This window comes from Lethenteron reissneri, chromosome 23 (assembly GCF_015708825.2).
Source record: "Lethenteron reissneri isolate LAM-NWPU_2019-01 chromosome 23, ASM1570882v1, whole genome shotgun sequence".
Classification (NCBI taxonomy): Eukaryota; Metazoa; Chordata; class Hyperoartia; order Petromyzontiformes; family Petromyzontidae; genus Lethenteron; species Lethenteron reissneri.
The window spans coordinates 9,779,012-9,797,680 of record NC_083801.1 but is presented as its reverse complement, the minus strand read 5'-3'; the positions used below and the strand labels follow the sequence as shown (position 1 = coordinate 9,797,680).

General features: G+C 40.5%; 1 protein-coding gene across 2 annotated transcripts; it reads right to left on the bottom strand.

Annotated features, from left to right (window-relative positions):
• Positions 1-248: 248 nt before the first annotated feature.
• Positions 249-16,074, bottom strand: LOC133345939 (V-type proton ATPase 116 kDa subunit a 4-like). Of its 2 annotated transcripts, none has more exons than XM_061557082.1 (21): positions 15,915-16,074; positions 13,094-13,226; positions 12,129-12,207; positions 11,117-11,214; positions 10,303-10,431; positions 9,505-9,605; positions 8,937-9,063; positions 7,990-8,072; positions 7,773-7,866; positions 7,303-7,515; positions 6,190-6,340; positions 5,806-5,945; positions 5,440-5,600; positions 4,987-5,080; positions 4,080-4,198; positions 3,215-3,431; positions 2,863-2,970; positions 2,308-2,448; positions 1,926-2,046; positions 1,226-1,397; positions 249-714 (listed from the first exon to the last, which is right to left on the bottom strand). In XM_061557082.1, the coding sequence occupies exons 2-21, from the start codon at positions 13,208-13,210 to the stop codon at positions 621-623; spliced, it is 2,559 nt and encodes an 852-aa protein (XP_061413066.1). In that variant the 5' UTR covers positions 13,211-13,226; positions 15,915-16,074; the 3' UTR covers positions 249-620. The 2 variants fall into 2 exon arrangements, with proteins under 2 accessions (XP_061413066.1, XP_061413067.1); XM_061557083.1 differs by having other exon boundaries at positions 15,900-16,038.
• Between the last annotated feature and the right edge of the window lie 2,595 nt (positions 16,075-18,669).

Genomic DNA, 18,669 nt, shown 5'->3' with positions numbered 1-18,669 from the left:
ATTTTGTCCATTACATTATTTCAGTTCATCAAATTGGTTGGAACCAGAGGAAAATGGTTTCTCCTACGCACATGATGAATCCACGAGTTTAACCACATCTGTCTGAGAAAGGATTCTTTTCTAGAACAGCTGGTAGTCATTACTGGTTTGCAACTTTTAATCTTTAAGCAGCATTTTAAAGTAAAAACTCAATTTAAGCCGCTGGATTGGATCATCTAAAGACGTTAAAAGGACACCCACACAAAGACGAATCAAGACTGTCACTTTAATGCAATGGAACCAACCAGTAATTTTCAATTAGCACAATAGTTATAAATCCATAAACAGTGCTTATGTATATACAATACTTCTGTATGTACTGCTGGCAAACAACATGTTCTTGTTATGTAATATGTAGTGATCACACTGCATTAAAACAGAGGACGAAGCTAAGAATGATATATAATTTTATTGGTCATGTTACAACCCAGGATGCAAAAGTATGGCTACTGTGTTTTGTAATTTTAAATATCTGTTTCTTTTATCACTGACAGATTGCATTATGGTGTTTAGGTTTAGATGTTTTGTTGTAATTATAACCAAGGAATGCAACCGTTGAAAAATAATTACATAGGATTGTTCTAGTCCTCTGTTAGTCCCTCTAGAATGGTCTTAAAGGAAAATGGTGCAAATTTGTAGCCCGATCCTTGGTAGAACTTGTTCTGGAACTCAACCCTGTTGTGAACACACAAACCACGTAAAATGCAGGCTTTATTATTTTGAAATCGCATTGAGTCTAAACTATGAGAATCTTGGTTGGTATGCCATTATTGTTTACTTACTAATGTCAGATGAAGATGATATTGTGGGATGTTCAAATTATTTAATTCAGTAACAGTGCAGGGACCTTAATTTAGCATTCCTCATGAATAGCACTAAGAAGTTTTTGCAAATTAATATAAATAATAACAAAAATAAATCTAGTGTAAACTATATAAAACTACAATACAGATGAGATGACATTGTGAAGATGTATCTAATAATTATTGAAGGATGATTTTGGTATTTGAAATGAAAGCAACTGCATACTGTTGAAAATAGAATGAGCTTAATTTGATGTTTAGAATGACAGTATTTCATAGAGGGGCAGGAAGACTTTGGTGACAGCTATATATATTTTAAAAAATTACACCATTATGCCGACTTGTATGTATGTGTGTGATCAGTTACAGACATTGTAGCATACCAGTGCAGACGAAGTGCATGCAAGAAGGCAGAGAGACCCTCCATTACGAGCAGGATGGCAATTGTGAGCACAGCGAAGGCTGCGAAGATGAGGAATATCCCCACGCAGCCTTTAAAGCTGTTTTTGTGCAGCCCAATGTGCAACACCATGTGCCAGAGAACTTCTGAAAGCTCTATACACGTGCACATACACCCACGCACACGTACAAAATAAATAAAAACTGATATAAAATGTTCCTTAGCAAATCCTCCTTTATAGTTTACATAGTCTAGTAAATTGGTTACGTTTTACTAAAACAAGGCCCTTACCTCATGTTTGTGTAAATAGTTTAAATGATTTGTCATGAAGGATAATTATATTTTAATATTGTAGTTTTCTAACACACAATGCATCACAAAGTAATTCACAGTGCTGTATATGTGTACCATGTTGTGCTGTATAGGTAAAGGTGCAGCTCTGCAATGTCTTGCTCACACCACTGCTTGGGGAAGGGCCTCCACAAAACGGAGCTCTAAAATACCCTCTCCAAATATGGTTTTATTTGCTCTACATTACAATACAGCAAAGTCTTTTGTTCTTTTCAAAGAACCAAAGAGTATGGATTCCTGCAGTCACGAAAGATTCAAATCAAGATACAATACAGCATTTATCAATATAAAACAATTACATACTGTAGATGTACTTAAGGCATATCCACAACCTGCATGTGCCAGGCTGAGGGCCCAGAGACGCAAGTAAGAAGCTGTGTTGGAGATGCAGCCCAGGCAGTACTCGATGGTGTGGATTGCTTGGTGCACAAACTCATCAGCAAAGTTGAACTCCTGGCACAAGACAGGAATGATCATGAGGTTTATTTTTCCTAGATTTTCATAATTGTACTATAAAACCTGTTTTAATTGGATGAAAACATCTTAAAGTAAAAAACGCAATGCAGGACCCTCCTGAAAAAGGGTCTTACAACTCTGTGAGTCTTCCTGTATAAATAAGTATATTTTTTACGAGTATATTAATGACAGAGAACAAAATGAAAGGTGTTTGAAAAGGCCCGCAAACGTAAACTGGGCCATGTGGTCATACTTCACCTCATCATGCCCATGCCCATGCCCCCCATCTCTTTCATGCTCCCCGTTCTCTCCGTCGTCATGTTCAGTGTTCTTTGTAGGGAGCATTTGCACCTCCACTTCATCTCCATTTGCTACAGTCCTATATGAAACATCCCTTACCTGGGCAGCACATACACACATTGTTGTCCATTGCAAGTTGCTGCATGCGTCAAATACATTGTTTTTCATAACAGCATGTTCACACAAGTCTGCGAGCACATAACTGCACATGTGGGCATGAGTATCAGCAAGGGTGCACACATATTGGCAAATCGTGTGTACCTGCACACATACTTGCACGTATATTGGCACGCTGGGCAAACACAGCACAATTTTCTTTGATAAACCAAAAAAACAATCCTTGTTCAAAAAGATTCTTTCAATGTTATTTGTATTTCAAAGCTTTTGGAAAACTTATCTAAAGGGAATCCCTTAGATTTTTCCACAATGCTATGGTTGTTTTCTGTATAAACAGGGATGACAAAATGTCCTTTTAAGATATTCGGTCGGGGTCCAACAGGAAGACAGACTCACGTGACGATTTGACTTGCGATGCTTGGCTCTCAACACAAAGGGCTTGATAAGGAGCATCCAGGGCACGGTTATCACAGCCAAAACCACGAGGAAAGTCTGAACTTCTTGCTGCAAAAGACAAAAACACGTGTGGAGGTAATTTAAACTCTGTAAAGCTTGGATTTTATACAAGGGTGTCTGCACAACCCTTGTACGTTGTTTTTATATATATATTGGCCAGTGTTTGTAATAAGGGAATTAAATAATACATTGTGTACTTTCCTCTCCTCTAGATCTACCATGACTTTATCCTAATGTGTGGAAGATGGTTGATAGAAATGCAAGTCACATAGGGTTGGCCACATGTCCACACCTGGCTGTTGTAGAGAAATGGGGGCGAATCCTCCCCGTAGCTGAAGAGGAACATGTTGATAAAGTGGATGAGGATGCTTGGTGCTGCCTGGGAGTTGGCTGCACCAAACACGCACCACTTGTACACGATCATGATCAATAGGTAGCCGAAGAGCGCCAGCATGAAGATCATTTCTGGGATGAATTGCAGTACAACGTTCTCTGGCTGATGGAAGAAACTGTGCATGCGACAACCAGTGAAAAACATCGGTCATTCTCACAAAGTGTTGCACAGTTTTAAGTGAAATACCTCCCGCATAAAAATTAACTTTGGATGTTGTCTGAGTAAAAAAGTAAAAACACTTTTGGTCAATTATAAGATTTGAAAATTTTCAATACATTAGAGCGTGACTGAAAAGGAATATGCAATGATGTTGAAATCATCAGTGCGTGTAACCCTTTGAAAGCCCTGATAAGCTGCGTGTTTTAGAATTCCACATAGAAAGTATGCAAAATTCATCCCATATTACGTCAACAGACCTCGTCAAAACTGGAGCTCATACCTCTCCCGAGAATGCATTAGACACTGATAAAATCACGTCTTTACCTCCAGCCGCTTATAGTATTGTGATGATAGTGTATTGTCAAAAAATGACATGCCTGAAAGGTATACAAATCCTATCAATATTAAATAAACCTATAGGATATTCCCAATATAACATAGGCTTTTGCGACCAAAAAACATATCAGGATATTCCTAGTGTGCCCCTTCCATAAGTACTTTGGTTTAAAATAGTTTCAAGTGACATTAAGCGAGCCACTTCTTTACGTGAGATGCAAGAGTTATATTAGCATGACGCAATTATGCAGGAAAGTGGGAACCTCACGTATGGTTGAAAAGCCCCAGTACCACTCCAAACGTCATCTGGATAATACCCAGGATGACGGACATCTTCATCTTGTACGAGTTTAAAAAAGTCAGCTTGTTCACAGCCACATTCCATATCTGTAGAAATTAGAAACTCAAATGTTGTCACCGCAAACCCACACAGAAAGGGGGTAGGAGGAGCTTATTATGTGGCATAAAAGGGGGATAGATGTGTGGAGAATCGCAATATGTTGTGGATCAACTACCATAAGTGTGAAATTCCTCAATGCATCCTCAGTGCAGGTGAGGTGCATATGGATGTGATGGAAATCCATTAGCGCACAGATATATATTTATGGATTTCAAGGGCCAAGTATAGTGTTGGAAATAATGAAAAATGCCCAGCAAACGAACACGGTTTTCCACATTGCAGTTTAAATCTTGTCGTGTACTTGCAGTGTGCCAATTACTGTTCAGGTAATCGCCTTATGCTCTTAAAAAATATTTTAATGTAAGGTATACCGATGAATGTGCAAAACTTCTGTTGGATTTGGATGCAAACCATTGAAATGAGAGCACTCTTTCTGAACATTCCAGAATAATAATGTAGACGAATAAATACATAGCTAAAACAAAAAAAACACTTAAATAATTCGTAAAAATGCATGTACATTTGTCAAAATTACTTTAGCTTGATATTTATATAAAATCATGTGTCATCGACTCATTAATGGTGATGAGAGAAAAGCAGGTATGCAGAGCTTTTAAGTATAGGACTCAGTGATATATGAGTACATGTTTGTTTCTTGAACTTAGTCTTGGGCATGTGCAATCAGCTGAAGAGTAGATTGTGAGCTGTTCATGGTAAACAGTAGTGTGGAGCTGGGCATAGCATGAGGTGAGTATGTGTTGTCGTTGAGACTCACGGGGTCAAGGCCAAAGGGATACGGCTGGCCAGAATAAACTCCAGGGATAGCAGGATCCAGCTGAAGCACGCTGGAATGGTGTAGAGTATGATTTCTGTCAGGGACAAAGCACAGATCAATAGGGCAACGTGCACTTCGACACTTGTAGCAATACTAATAAAATGTCTACAATTACAAATATACCACCCTTAAAAAACATTACAACCCTTTAAAATAAAGTGCACAACCTCACATTCTGGCTTTAGTATTCTGTCAATATCAAACGCAGTAAAATAGCACATACATTACTCTGTCAAGTAAGATTGCTTTAAGTTATTCTGAAAAAATACCGTAGGCTAGACATTCTATTTAACGTGTCAAAACCTGGAATATGGATAATGGCATTTGATGACTGCGATGTTGATCGTTAAATTCTCCGTAAAAATGCATGGCTGACATAGTGTTAGGACTCACCCCCATGGTCCTGTGGGATGGAACATGGCATTGACACTCCAGCTGGAGCCGAATATGTCGAAGGCCTTGGAGAAGCAGTCATTGTAGATGAGGCCCGTGTACATGGAGAAGGCTCCCATCAGCAGGATGATGTAGCGGCCACCGAAAAATGTATTCCAGATCTGAATGTCACGCATGACATGGCAATAAGATAAAGGTGAACAGTATGACAGGGCACTGTCATTAACCAAAAAGCAGTAGCAGCTCTTGGCAGTATGTGGTTACATGTTTTAAAGGTGTGTTCGCTCAATTTAGCTTGCTGCTGAAAATAACAGTTTCGTCAGGCATCCCGAGGTCCAGCTGTTCAAATGCTGTATATGAGATCACCTCATTGTCTGACTTGGTCTCAGTGAGGCTCTTCTCGTAGATCACCATGAATAACGCTGCTAGGAACATGATCAACCCATGCCCGAAATCGCCGAACATCACAGCGAACAGGAAGGGGAAGGTGATGATAGTGTAGGGAGCTGTTGGGAAACACAATAAGTGTTGGCTTGTAAAATTAAACACACGAACAGCCTACAAGATGAGCCATACCAATACAGACACAATTCACAGTAGCAACAAAGCAATTACTTTACAATAAAGTAAAATTGCATTTTTAAAACAATATATAGAAATAGCTCAACTGATGTTTTGCTTTTGCAGAAATATAAACCAGTTTAAATTAAAAAAAATGCTTGTTTTGCATTGACACTGAATGGGGCCTACCAGGGTTCATCTCGAGGTATTTGCTCACGCCATACGCATCCACGATGTTCTGAAAGCCTGAGGTGAACTTGTTGGTGCGATTGAAGGTGGGTGGAAGCTGCTTGGTGGTCATGCGGTTCAGGATGGGGGGCATCACGGCCCCGCTCTTCTCCTGCAATAGGTGGCACGAATTAGAAAGAGTGTTAGGGATGGCGAAAAACAAAACATCGGCAACATCGATGTGTTTCCTTGGATAATATTATAAATCATTTGTTTTTTTCAATCTTTTGGAAAGGAGACTTAAGATTGCAGCTGAGTGTTGATTGTTCAATAACAGCCTTCTCTGCCTTGTTATCAGATTTTCTTTCCAGTTTATGAATACTTCTTCATTATTTTCTTCGATAAACATTACTTTTGAATATGCACGTTGCTCTTTCCCGTAATATTGTTCGTGAAAAAAAAGGATAGAATATCGAAAAGACTGCGATGTTCTTGTTCTGAACTTTTTAGTATATGTAAATGTTTTTCACTAACAACATCGAGTGTTCAAAATATCGTGCGTTTTTTCTTTCGACGTCCCATCCTTAATGAGCATGCAGCGCACATCCTCGAATCATCACCGAGGGACTACTCTGAATGAGGGAAGCCCTCACTCAGGCGGAGCAACCTGAAACAAGTAATCTCCTGGAGCTCAGCAGGGGGCTCACTTGAGCTGAGCAAAATGTATCAGGCCCAAGGTTACAATAGCTCTCTGGACAAAACGCACTAAATAATACATATTTTACGAATAGAACAACGTAAAGGATTGTGCGATGCCTTTTTAATAATTGAAATACACAGAAATAAATGGGTACATGACTTAACATGAATCTTCCTGCAGTGGCTACAAGCTCATTCACGTGACATATTCAACGAACGAAACCCAAAGCACTTCCATACTTACATAGTACGAATTCTCTGTGTGTCATCCACTGTTTTATTTATTCAAAACATTAACCAACTTGTCTTCTGTCATGGTGTCATGTCCTCGCATTATTTGTGCTTTCAGGTGTTCGGTATGTCGACTTTTAAACCGCCTGTATATTTAGAAGCATATTTAATTTAATGTACATTTGCTATCCATGCAGTACTCACCGTGCCAGAAACGAGGGCGGCCTGGATGGTCTGGAGGTCCAGGACAGGACACCAAATTTCAGCAATGTGACACTTCTGAGTGACATCAATGTTGCACATGTTGAGCGTGTGGTAGATAGCCTTCATCTTCTGCACTTTGGTTCTCCACTCATACAGAGTCTCAGCAGCTGAGGCCAAGGCTTGCTGCCTGTGCATCTCCGTCTGGCCCAGCACCTACCCCACATAAGACACGCACCACAGTTGAGGCACCAGTGTGGATTTCAAATGCCATCACTGTGGTGTCAGGATTCACCAAGGACGAGGTGAGACAAGCTGTGAAGACTGTCTGCTCAGCAGGGTGGGACACTGGATGTATGCCGTATGTCAGTTGCCATGAAAAGTGGTGCAAGATGCGGTGTGTGCACTACAAGGCAAATTGTGCATGGTATACACGTGGTGCCTGGGCGAAAAATGTGGATTGGAGTCCTCACCGACTTTAAGTCCTCAATGCGTGTGTTGACATTCGCCACCATGTCCGTGCGCTCCTGAATTGAATCCGGGCACGGATAGATGGTGGCTCGGAACCTAGAGACACGTTACACAGCACAATCATAAGCTGAGCTCTGAATAACAGTGAAGTGGATCAGAATCACTGTTTTGGCATTTTTGCGAACAGGATAGAAGTACAATAAACTGCAGTTGACTCACCCATCACAAATTTTGTTTACTTTGCTCTTCAGCTGGTCTCCTTGGAAAAACACAATGAACATGTTCTTGTATATTTGCTCTCCCTGGAAAGAAAAAAATGGAGAGTGAGTTAAGAGCAAACTTCAACACAAAATGGTTCCATATTTCAAATCTGCCTCTTCTAAATCCAGACAATGTTGAGCAATATAAATATTTCATAAACATTCACTGTATAAACTAACGTTTTATTGATAATTTCTTTTAAAAAAACCTACCTTATATTTAATACAGTAAAAGGACAACATCTGCAAAGTTTTATGAATAACAAAAGCTAAATAGTAATGGCTCCCATATGATGGCATGATATAAATTGTTATTACAGTATTACTCATACTTGGATGAACGTCTGCCTGAGAAAACCGGGTGTTGTAATGCTTGGGATGCGAGGTACCTAGAATTTGGCAGTAGAGCAATATATTCCTGAATTAATCTATGCAGAGCTTTGATCATTATTGTCTCTCCGTAAGCAAGAGTTTGTTTCTGGGTACTTCAGTTTCGTCTTACACGCAAAATTTTCATGAATAGACGTGGAATAACAATCCGATGCAAGGCCCTCCTGAAAATGAGTCCTCAGACTAAGTGAAGCTTTGCTGGGAGTTAAAGGGCCTTAATATTACATAGGGCATGGGTTCTGTTTGGAAAAGTTGGCGTCGGTAGACACGTCACTAGAAGGGATGATGGTCAATACTAACGTCAGAGTGGCAGCCAAAAAAGACGGAACGCGCCAGATAAAATCAGCTTGTGTGTATGTACATGATGGGTCACTACATCCCAGCACCGTGAGCGACTGTGACGACATAGGGATGCCTGCATCCAGCAGTGGTATAGTCATGTCTGATGATGACGATGGTGATGAATGGAAAGGGATATGGCAAGTGGTGTGCGTGAAGATGGGGAGGAGGCCGCACCGTGACGGGGTCCTCTAGCGGCGCCTCGATCTCAGAGTGCCGGAACAACACGTTGCCGTGGCAGAAGCGCCACAACAGCCGCTCGAAGGCCGACACTCGATCACGCATGACCACACCCGTGAGGAAGCTACACAGCAGCATCCGCAAAAGAAAAAAAATCGTCATTGAGTGACAAATGTAAGGTCTATTTTGTTAGAAATTCTCGAAAACGTTCGACAAATCACTGTTTTTGCCTCGCCAATGGTGCGGTGGTGCAATGCGTGAGCGCATTGTTCTACGAACGCAGCGGCCTGAGTTCAATTCCTGGCCAATGTCACCATCGTGTTGAGTAATATCTGAACCAGCCCTGGGCTTCTTCCGTTCATCAACCTGTACTGACCAGTGTGGTCAAGTATGGCCAAATAACACCTACAACTGACACAGCATGGGTAGGCCTTCATCCCGCAAAGGATCGATAATGAGCTGTAAATGATATATTTTACATTTGTTTATCCTCCACCATAAACGTTTATATGAAACGTGATTAGAGAACTGAGATGTAGAGAGGACAGTGAGTCATGTGATTCACCCAAGCTTGAGAATGTTGCCCAGTTGTCCTGCGGCTGATGGCGCATCCATAAGTCTCTGCATCTCATCTGTCACTCCGGTCTCAAACATGCTGAAATCAGCCTGAAAAGCATAACATTCTCATTACACGACTGACTAATATATGTTTTTTAATTCACAATTACTGTTACAGTCATGCAGAATTAGAATCTGTATTCATCCTGGAGAAATCCGATGAGCTATGAAGCTTCTTTGTCACAGATGTCCAGCAGGAGCGAGTCATGAAGTTACAAGAACAAAATGCAATCAATGTTAAATAATGTAGAACATAATTTGGAGTCGATTGACATGCAGTACCATAGTGTGAAATGAAATACATGCGTAGCATACCAGGAAAAATATGAACATTTTTTTTTATAATTCACAAGTTCGTAACTGATGTGTCATTTAATCTGACTGGGCATGTGGTGGCCTATATTAATAGCCCATTTTGTGAAATATCATTTAAAACCTTTATTGTTTTAGAGTTCAAAACTGCAATTTTTTTATCAGCTTTACATTTTAAGAATCAATATGCCAATAGACCCTATATATAGGTAATTGGCGAGTGCCTGCATATTATACGATTCAAAAGCCCCTTGTATTGTATGGATGTAATATGAATTATGTACAGCACTTGGTCACATGACATCACGAAGGAGCCAAGTGCTGCCTATGAAACACGATTCAGTTGTAGATTTTGGGTAATATGTGCTCACAGAAAAAAAGAGTAAAAAAAGACTGAACAACACATGCACAGTGCAATGTGTAGGGTATGTACAGCCTGGAAGAAGTCGTTTATCTTGTCCAGAAGTTGTTGTAGCTCTGTGAGTTCCAGGAAGTTCAACTTCAGCATCTCCTGGTTTGAGTTCACCTCCTTTAGCTCCATCTCCAGCCTCTCGAGAAGAGACTGTCAGCGCACATGTCACATGAACATGTGCAAACAATGACACGCAAAGGGCTTCATTAATAACCATTTTAATTCCACTCTCATTTGTGTGCAAGGTAAGATGGAAATATTCCACATGAACCAAACAAGCGACTCGTAATGGCTGAGAATCTATTACTCCCACTGCAATGGCTTATTTATTGGAAAATATAAATGACGCTATTATTTATATTAATGTCTCTGTCTGAGCATGGACAGACAGCGGGAAAGCATGAAATTGTGACGTGTAATTTGAGAAAACATTCTACAATCATGCCTTAAAATGGTTTTATAATTATCCACATGCTGTGTGCATTCAATAGTTATTTTGCATACACACATTGGCTCAGAAAATGCATTTTCGGTGGTAAACGTGTGTGGAATCTAGAAAACCAAAATGGAATTCCGTGTGGCATTATTGTATGCAATAATGTGCTGGGCTTGCTGGTTTAGTAACTTTGTAATATATTGGGCTGTAGTAAAAACTGCCATGCCAAATATCCCTTGGATCTCTTTTCGGAATGTGACGGGAGTGTTTATGCAAATGAGTCGGTCTCACAGTCTCAGCACACAGTGTGAATCGGCAATCAGCCTGCACATTACAGCTTGTCGCCACACAACAAATTATCTTGTTTTTTTATGGAGTAAAATAGAATCACCTCCTCACCTCCAGATCTATCATCTCCCGTGGCAGTGGAGCCTCCTGATTGCTGTGTTGTATCTTCACGGTCATGTTAGACTTAGAAATTTCCTTCTCCAAGAACCCTGAAAGTACACACACGTTTACAAAACACATCAAGGACCATCTGGGCCTCGACAGAGCCAGAATTTTAGACAAATAAACATTGGCCCTGATCCATAGTTTCCATTCTCATTAAAGTTTGTAGCGCACGTTGACATGTCTCAGGACTTAGCGTGCATTAGGTGTATTATTGAACACTCGGAAATGTCGTCTCGTTTTCCTGTCACTCTTGAGGATATGAGCTATGCAAGATGAGTCTGATCTTATTGTATTTCCTAAACTATTAGATTGCCCCCTCCAAACAAAACAGGTCAATAGCTGACAAGATGATACCTCATAGCGACGTATCTAGAAGACAAAGACAGAGATCCCCCGCATATATACAAACACGTGTGCATATATATGCATCAATATATATCGGCAAATGCGGTTTTCATATTCTTTGGGTCTTTCGGTAAAGTCTTTCGGTAAAGTCACGAAAGCTTTAAGTCAAGATTTAAATGCGGGTTTATCCATTTATTTTAACTAGCACAGGCAAAACAACCTACAATTATTCATGGTGCTGATCGGGTAATACAAATCTTGTAAATTTGTACTGTCCAATAATAATGTTATCAAAATGTGGACTCGTGTTATATTGTTCATCAACTAATTCTTAAATCGATATAAATGCTGCACCGGGATATCATTTAAGTTAACTATCAACTCTCTGTATTGAGCAGAAATTACGCCATTGCAATCACTCTTGTTTATCTCTGTACACCACTTTACGGAAAACGCTTGAAATTTGTATTTATTCATTATTATTATTAAACAAGAGCCGACTAGAAAGCATGAGCGATGGGGAGACGTGGGTGGGGGGGGTATTATGTGGATGACAAGCCCCAAGCCAGTGTAAAGGTTAAGGTGGCTTGGGCTCATGATGGTGAAATATTACGCAAGATTCTCTCCATCTCCTCGCATCGCCGTACATCGTTCACGTACTTCCTCTGGAAGAGATTGACGCCAGCATTCAGCTGCAAGAGAGAGGACATTGCAAGTCGCTGAAGTTCGGAGCAATTCAAGTTGAACAAAAAGAAGGCATCGACGTGGAGGGATTGTTAACATAAGTTTAACAAACATTTTTTATATTTCATCGGCAGAAAACTAATGGAAACGTGTAAGTATGCGTTTGTGCATTGATGACACAATGAGATATGGTATTAATTCTAGATTTGAAGCTTTCGTGACTGCAAAGATTCATACTCTTAGGTTTTTTCGGTAAAGTCACGTAGGTGACTACGTGAGATATGGTATTTCAAATGTGCGAATGTCATCATGCGCCGTCGCTAAAACTCAAACATATTGGTTAACGGTGACATCGGCATTTTCAACAGTATCGAGGTGACTCGCCGAACCGGGTAGAGAATAGACTTTCCGACTGCCGCTGGTGCCTCCCCAAGTCTTTCCTGTTTTTGGAAACAACGAGTGACCCCCGGGTTTGGGTTCATAACACGGAGGGGCGGGGGGTCCACTCTATACCGGGGGCGGGGGGGCACTCTATACCAGGTCTGTGTAACGGTGTCAACGGTATGAGAGAAAAAAACCAAATGTCATTTGTTGAGGGCAAGGAACATTACAACTGGATTATTTTCTATTTGGTTATTTTCACGAGTAAACCCATATGGCTTTAAAGGTTATGGAAATATTCCCAATGCAGGATTTGTGTAAATTCCACAGTGAGCTCATTTTCTTTCCATAGCTGAAGTCTCCCTCTCTGCAATCCCTGAATGCACCTCATTGCTCATTCTATATTGACAAATTTGTCAAGACATCAATTCGTTGCTTAGTCTGCGAGGCTGCAGTTGAAGCACGGGAAAACACGAGGAAATTAATTAACATCCCTCGTGGGTTGACACTCACGTCTCGGAACTGCACGAGGCCAAGCTCGCCCAGCTCGCTCACGCAGCTGTAGGCAGCCTCGCTCTGCAGGAACAGCTGCGCCAGGCACATCTCCTCGCTCCGGAACAGGGAACCCATGCCAGAGCGAGATGCACTGCACAGAGATCGGCAAAGGCACACACCTGCATAGTGAGCGGACGGACAAAACGCACACTTTGCACACGTCATTTGGCTCTGTTGATGGTTTATATCCTGGATTACCGGAAAAGCATGAGCCACTCACATGACATTCATAAAACCCACAAATTGTATATCTATTATAGTATTCATTGAATTCCTAGTCGTTTGTACGTAGCGGCCAATTACATATTTTCAGGCTGCTGTGCTTGCTATACGGGCATAGTCACAGCCTACCAAAGATATTGTTCCGCTCTAAATTTATTAGCATGATCTGAACTCCAGAATTCACGAAGGATAGGCTGTCAAACTCTGTACATTGTTAATAGTAAATATATGCCGTTAATTACTGACAACTATGATTAAAAAAAAAACAGATACAAAGGCTCCACACTAGTAGCTATCTAGCCTGATGAATATCTGTGAGAAAAAAACATGTGGATGTAGGAAAACATGCAATAAAATACTAACATAAAAATAACTTTTATAAATGAATTTTAACAATACGGTGCATGATAGCCTAGGCAATACACACACACTTTGATGAGATTGATAAGAACGTGTGCTCACACACCTGCATCCAGTTGTTGATACAATGGCACAATTAACCATCTGGGCCTTACTATGAAGACCACACTGTTCAATACGAAAAAGCCCCAAAAGCAAAATTAAAGACCTTCGAGCATAAAAAAAACCATGAACATTATTAGCAATCACTAGACTGCCGCGGTTCTCTGTGCCTGCGAAGCCACACATGCACTTCAATCTGATGGCTTCCAGCTCCCAGATACAAACATGAACATGAGAAGCAACCACTACACCGCCGCGGTTCGCTGTGCCTGCGAAGCCACACATGCACTTCAATCTGATGGCTTCCAGATCCCAGAATTAAAGAGTGCAAGCCCTCGGGCCAAATCCTGCCTTTTCAATGAACTACTCTGCTGTTGATTGAAGCGGGAAGGTAACCTTGTGGTGTGGAAACATCAATGGATGTTTTTTTTATCTGATTCTCAAAGGCAAGTGTTGTGGCCATCACACAATGTCAATATAACGAGCTCTGCAACAGACACAGTGTTCTGTGGTCTGAAAGTGAACAACATGTGGCCGGTTACTTGGGGATCAAAACACACACACAAACTCTTGATTAGCAAATTAAAATGAATGTAATTGCTACGATTTAAGTAATGGACTAAACAAGCCGTTATCATGAGAATAGGTTTTCCCCTTTTTTTCTGGCAACAAAACAGGTGTTAAGATGTTAAACACCAAACTGAAACCTTGTACAAGGAATCATGTCTGCATTAACCACATATACTTGTGGTCAGAATGCAAAAAAAAACATACTCTCATAATATATGCATTTTTTTGAAACTGATTGGTCGACACCAGAGACAGCTTTCTTTCGAGCCTAGTCTCAAACGGTGTTAGGACGCCAAAAGGCATCCTCTGGTCTAACACGCCTTTTGGCGTCCTCTGGTCTAACACCATTTGAGACTAGGCTCGAAAGAAAGCTGTCTCTGGTGTGGACCAATCAGTTTCAAAGCCGATGCATATATTATCAGAGTATGTTTTTGTTTGCATTCTGACCACTAGGATATGTGGTTAATGCAGACATGATTCCTTGTAAAAGGTTTCATTTTGGTGTTTTAACATCTTAACACCTGTTTTGTTGCCAGAAAAAAGGGGAAAACCTATTCTCATATTTTGGTACTGGCAAAGGAGGTCCCATGATGAAGCCGTTATCATTTTAGGTCATTAAGTTTATCACCCATTTCTATTGTTGTAATAAATGTATAATAATTGTAATAATAATTTAGATTTGTAACGCGCCACACAGCATTCACTTACTCTGGTAGCGAAAGAGAACGACTCAGAGGCGCGAGGAATCACAAGCAAGCGGGAGCGCTACCATGCAATGAACCGGCGCCAACAACTGCCCGAGCTCTGCAGGGTGTATGACACCTTGATGCCCATGGGAAGGGAGCATCCACATCATTTCTGTGATCCCCCCCCCCCTCCCGCTTCCACAGGACTGGATAACAGGCATGCACCACGACTGCGTTAAGTAGATCCTGTTGCTTTTGTGATATAGTAATCCATTACAAGTCAGTCTCATTTAATGCTCTTGGATTAACCAAGTGATAGATAGCCCACTGTTTTGTACATTGAACTTAAAATTAAATATTGTGGAGCCCAAAAGATTCCTGGCCATTTTATCGAAGCAAAACTACTCTGGACTATTTATATTTTACATTCAGACTATATCTTTTTATTTATATTTTTGACCATCTGTCAAATTGGTGTAAAGTAAATGTTATATCCAGAACTGCAGCAAAATATACTGTTCATGGTTTCAGCTACTTTATATTTACATGAACAACCACACTGAATGCTTGGAAACAAGTCAACCGTGATCTTGGACGCAAAACAGTAGGTCCTCCAGAACACAATCCTGAGTTCATTCCATAGGTCCATCATTTCTTGTACAGTCTCTCAGCGTTAAACCACTGGAGCGGTTTGTATAAATTGCCGATTGAAATGTTTCAACATGTGAATTTTGTGTTGATGTTTATTTGGTATATTTGAATGACGAAACTTCATTTGGTTGCGTGTGCAGTACACGTTGAGCAACCAAGTATTATGTACTCACGTGGTGTGTACTCACGGGTATCGTTCTTCGGTGCTGGATGATCTGCGACGTCGCTGTGCAGTGATTTTCTCTCGCGCACTTCAGAAGCAGGTAGGGATTTACAAAACGAAGTTTTTGCAGGTAGCTCCTGCTGCATGCTGTGCACTGACTGCGTGGTTTAAATAGTGTGGAAACCGGTTTTTAGGTCACGGGGGTTGCTGTAGCACGTCCATGCAGGTGAGTGCAGGTTTTGTCCGTGTCACATGGTGCTTTCAGGTATGTCTGAACCTCCCCGACTACCTGCGTTCAATAAGAGGACCAAGCACAGGCAAGAGGGCATGCCTTCTCTTTTTGACCTACACAATTCTTGCCAATGACTATACAGTCCTCGTGGCTAAATACTGCTGGTACAAACGCTATCTCGGTGTTCGTATCATAGACCTGGTTTCATTCTTTGAATATGATTCATATAACATTGGGATGACGTCAGTGAATATATCTCAAATAAAATTTTGGGTGTGATTGAAAGTATATGTGTGTGGCCTGACACATTTGACCCAACTTTGGAATGTTGATGTTATTTTTTAACATTGCTGTGAACGGACATAAGCAGGGTTGATGATTGATTTTACTTGTATTAGGAAGTGTATAATTCATAATATCTATGTCGAGGGTTGAAGTTATATTAGTACAGTGGGTATTAACACGTGATATGATAAGAGCAGTGGGTGATGAGTGGCAACATTTCATGTTCCTGGTTTGGGAGACTTACACACATTTCTAGTTTCCCAGACTAAGGGGTTATTGTATGATGTTACAAACGTCTACTCGGTATTGAGTTACATAGGCAATTATGTTAGCCACTTTGAAGCTGTTTTCATCCTGAGAGGTAGGGGGTTTGGGGGAACTTAGTCATTTTCGAAAACATTCATGTCCACCCAGGTTGTTACAATCTGCACTATACATGTGTATATTTCATGGACAATAGCATCTACATTAGCTATATATTTTATAGCTATATATTTTATAGCTATATATTTTATGGACAGTTAGGAGCATCTTTGACATATTTGATGGTATGCTTTTTACTCAATTCAATATTGTGAAATAAAAAACAATTACTATGGATCCAGAAATGCCTTTGGATACCCACATGAATACTCTGATACAATCCATTGATAGATATACTGAGATTTTGGTTCTTGTTTTTGTTAATCGCTCAGTTAAATCATTGTAATGCTTTGTTTTATGGTCTTTGTGATTCTGAGGTCGGCTTCAGCTGGCTCAAAATTCTGTAACGCAAATGGTTTTTCCAGTGTTTTTGCACATTTTCAGAGGCGGGCACTTTCACTGATAATACATTAGTGTGAGGGCCGCCACATATTTGATATCATTGGGTTTGACATTTGTGTATTGTCGGGGGGGGGGGGGGTGCACATCAGGGGCCACATTAAAGGCCACCAGGGGCCCTTCAGTGGCCTCATGCCCTTGGAATAAAGAACACTGGCTTATTCACACACGTCGCTCACAACGTACATTACTCTGGTTCTTAAATCACTGCCCTGGCTTCCTTTTAAATTAACGATTTCTTAAAAAATGTAATCCTTAATTTTATTTTGAAACAACGGTTTTATTAACAACTTCGTTTAACTCACGGTCGAGAAGTACGTCAATGGCACCTGAGACACGCGGCGCCTGCTTTTTGTGCGAGCCGATTCCACAGTTTAGGGACCGCGGCGTTTTTGACCTACACAAATATATATAGAAATAATAAGGCGTCCATGCAAAATGTTAATTGCTTTAAAGTAGCGAATTAATTGATTAATTCATGCCGATTTTGATACAGGCATGCATTGTCACCGGATCTGAGTACGTGTGCAAAATGTGGACTTGATTGGACAACGGGGAGTGGATGAAATTTTTATTACAAGATTTGACCATGACAGAGGAATCAAGTTAAGTGAAACTGTTGAAAAAGCCCTTAATACTTATAATGCCCTTCCATGGTCTTTGGTCTTCATATTTACAATAATTGTTGGCACCTTGTGCTCCTAGATAAACCTTGAGATCAGGGAATGCAGAACTCTTTTGTAGGTTGTAGAATTCATCTAAAATCAGTAACGGCAAGGGCTATTCGTTCCTATGCTCACAATGCAGGCACAATAATTTTTTTTTATTACTTATTCGTCTAAGTTTCTTTTTGAGCTGGATTGATTGGTCAATGGATTTTTCAGTTTTATTTTAAAGCATCCTTGGATTTTTTTGCACAAATGGCACTTTTGAATCACACTGTATTGGGCTGAAAATGCCTTAATAACTCCTTTCGATTATGACAATGCCCACAACCATCCTCTCTAATGGTGATCTCTGGACCAGCCATGGCCCTCAGCAGTATATGTCAGGGTACATGGTCATATGTGAGGATGATGCCAACGGTTTGATTTTTGTCAGGAGACTGACTGACAAAGCTCACCCTTTGTGCACCTCTGGGCCCCAAGCAGTGGATACTCCAGGAGTCTAAAACTCGGCCTGCTGGAGGCAGCCGAAAGTGGACAGGGCCACACTGGCTGGTTTCTTCCAGACATGCAATGCCATGCAATGACATCTTGACACAACTCTAACTTTGTCAATGCAAGGTTGAATAAATTGTGCAAGTACAAAAATGTAAACGCTTTGCATTTTATCAAGTCAGTTATATGTAATGTGGCATAAAATATATACTCGTATTATATAATATTGTTTGGCACATGGCAAGCACATTTTGAATATTAACCTGTTTATCTGTGGTTTT

Excerpts from the sequence above, each read along its gene's own strand:
- LOC133345939 (XM_061557082.1), bottom strand. The coding sequence starts at position 13,210 with ATGGGTTCCCTGTTCCGGAGCGAGGAGATGTGCCTGGCGCAGCTGTTC. Across the intron at positions 8,073-8,936 it reads CGCTAGAGGACCCCGTCACG|GGAGAGCAAATATACAAGAA; the intron begins GTGCGGCCTCCT and ends TTTTCTTTCCAG. Across the intron at positions 4,199-4,986 it reads ATCCCTTTGGCCTTGACCCC|ATATGGAATGTGGCTGTGAA; the intron begins GTGAGTCTCAAC and ends TAATTTCTACAG.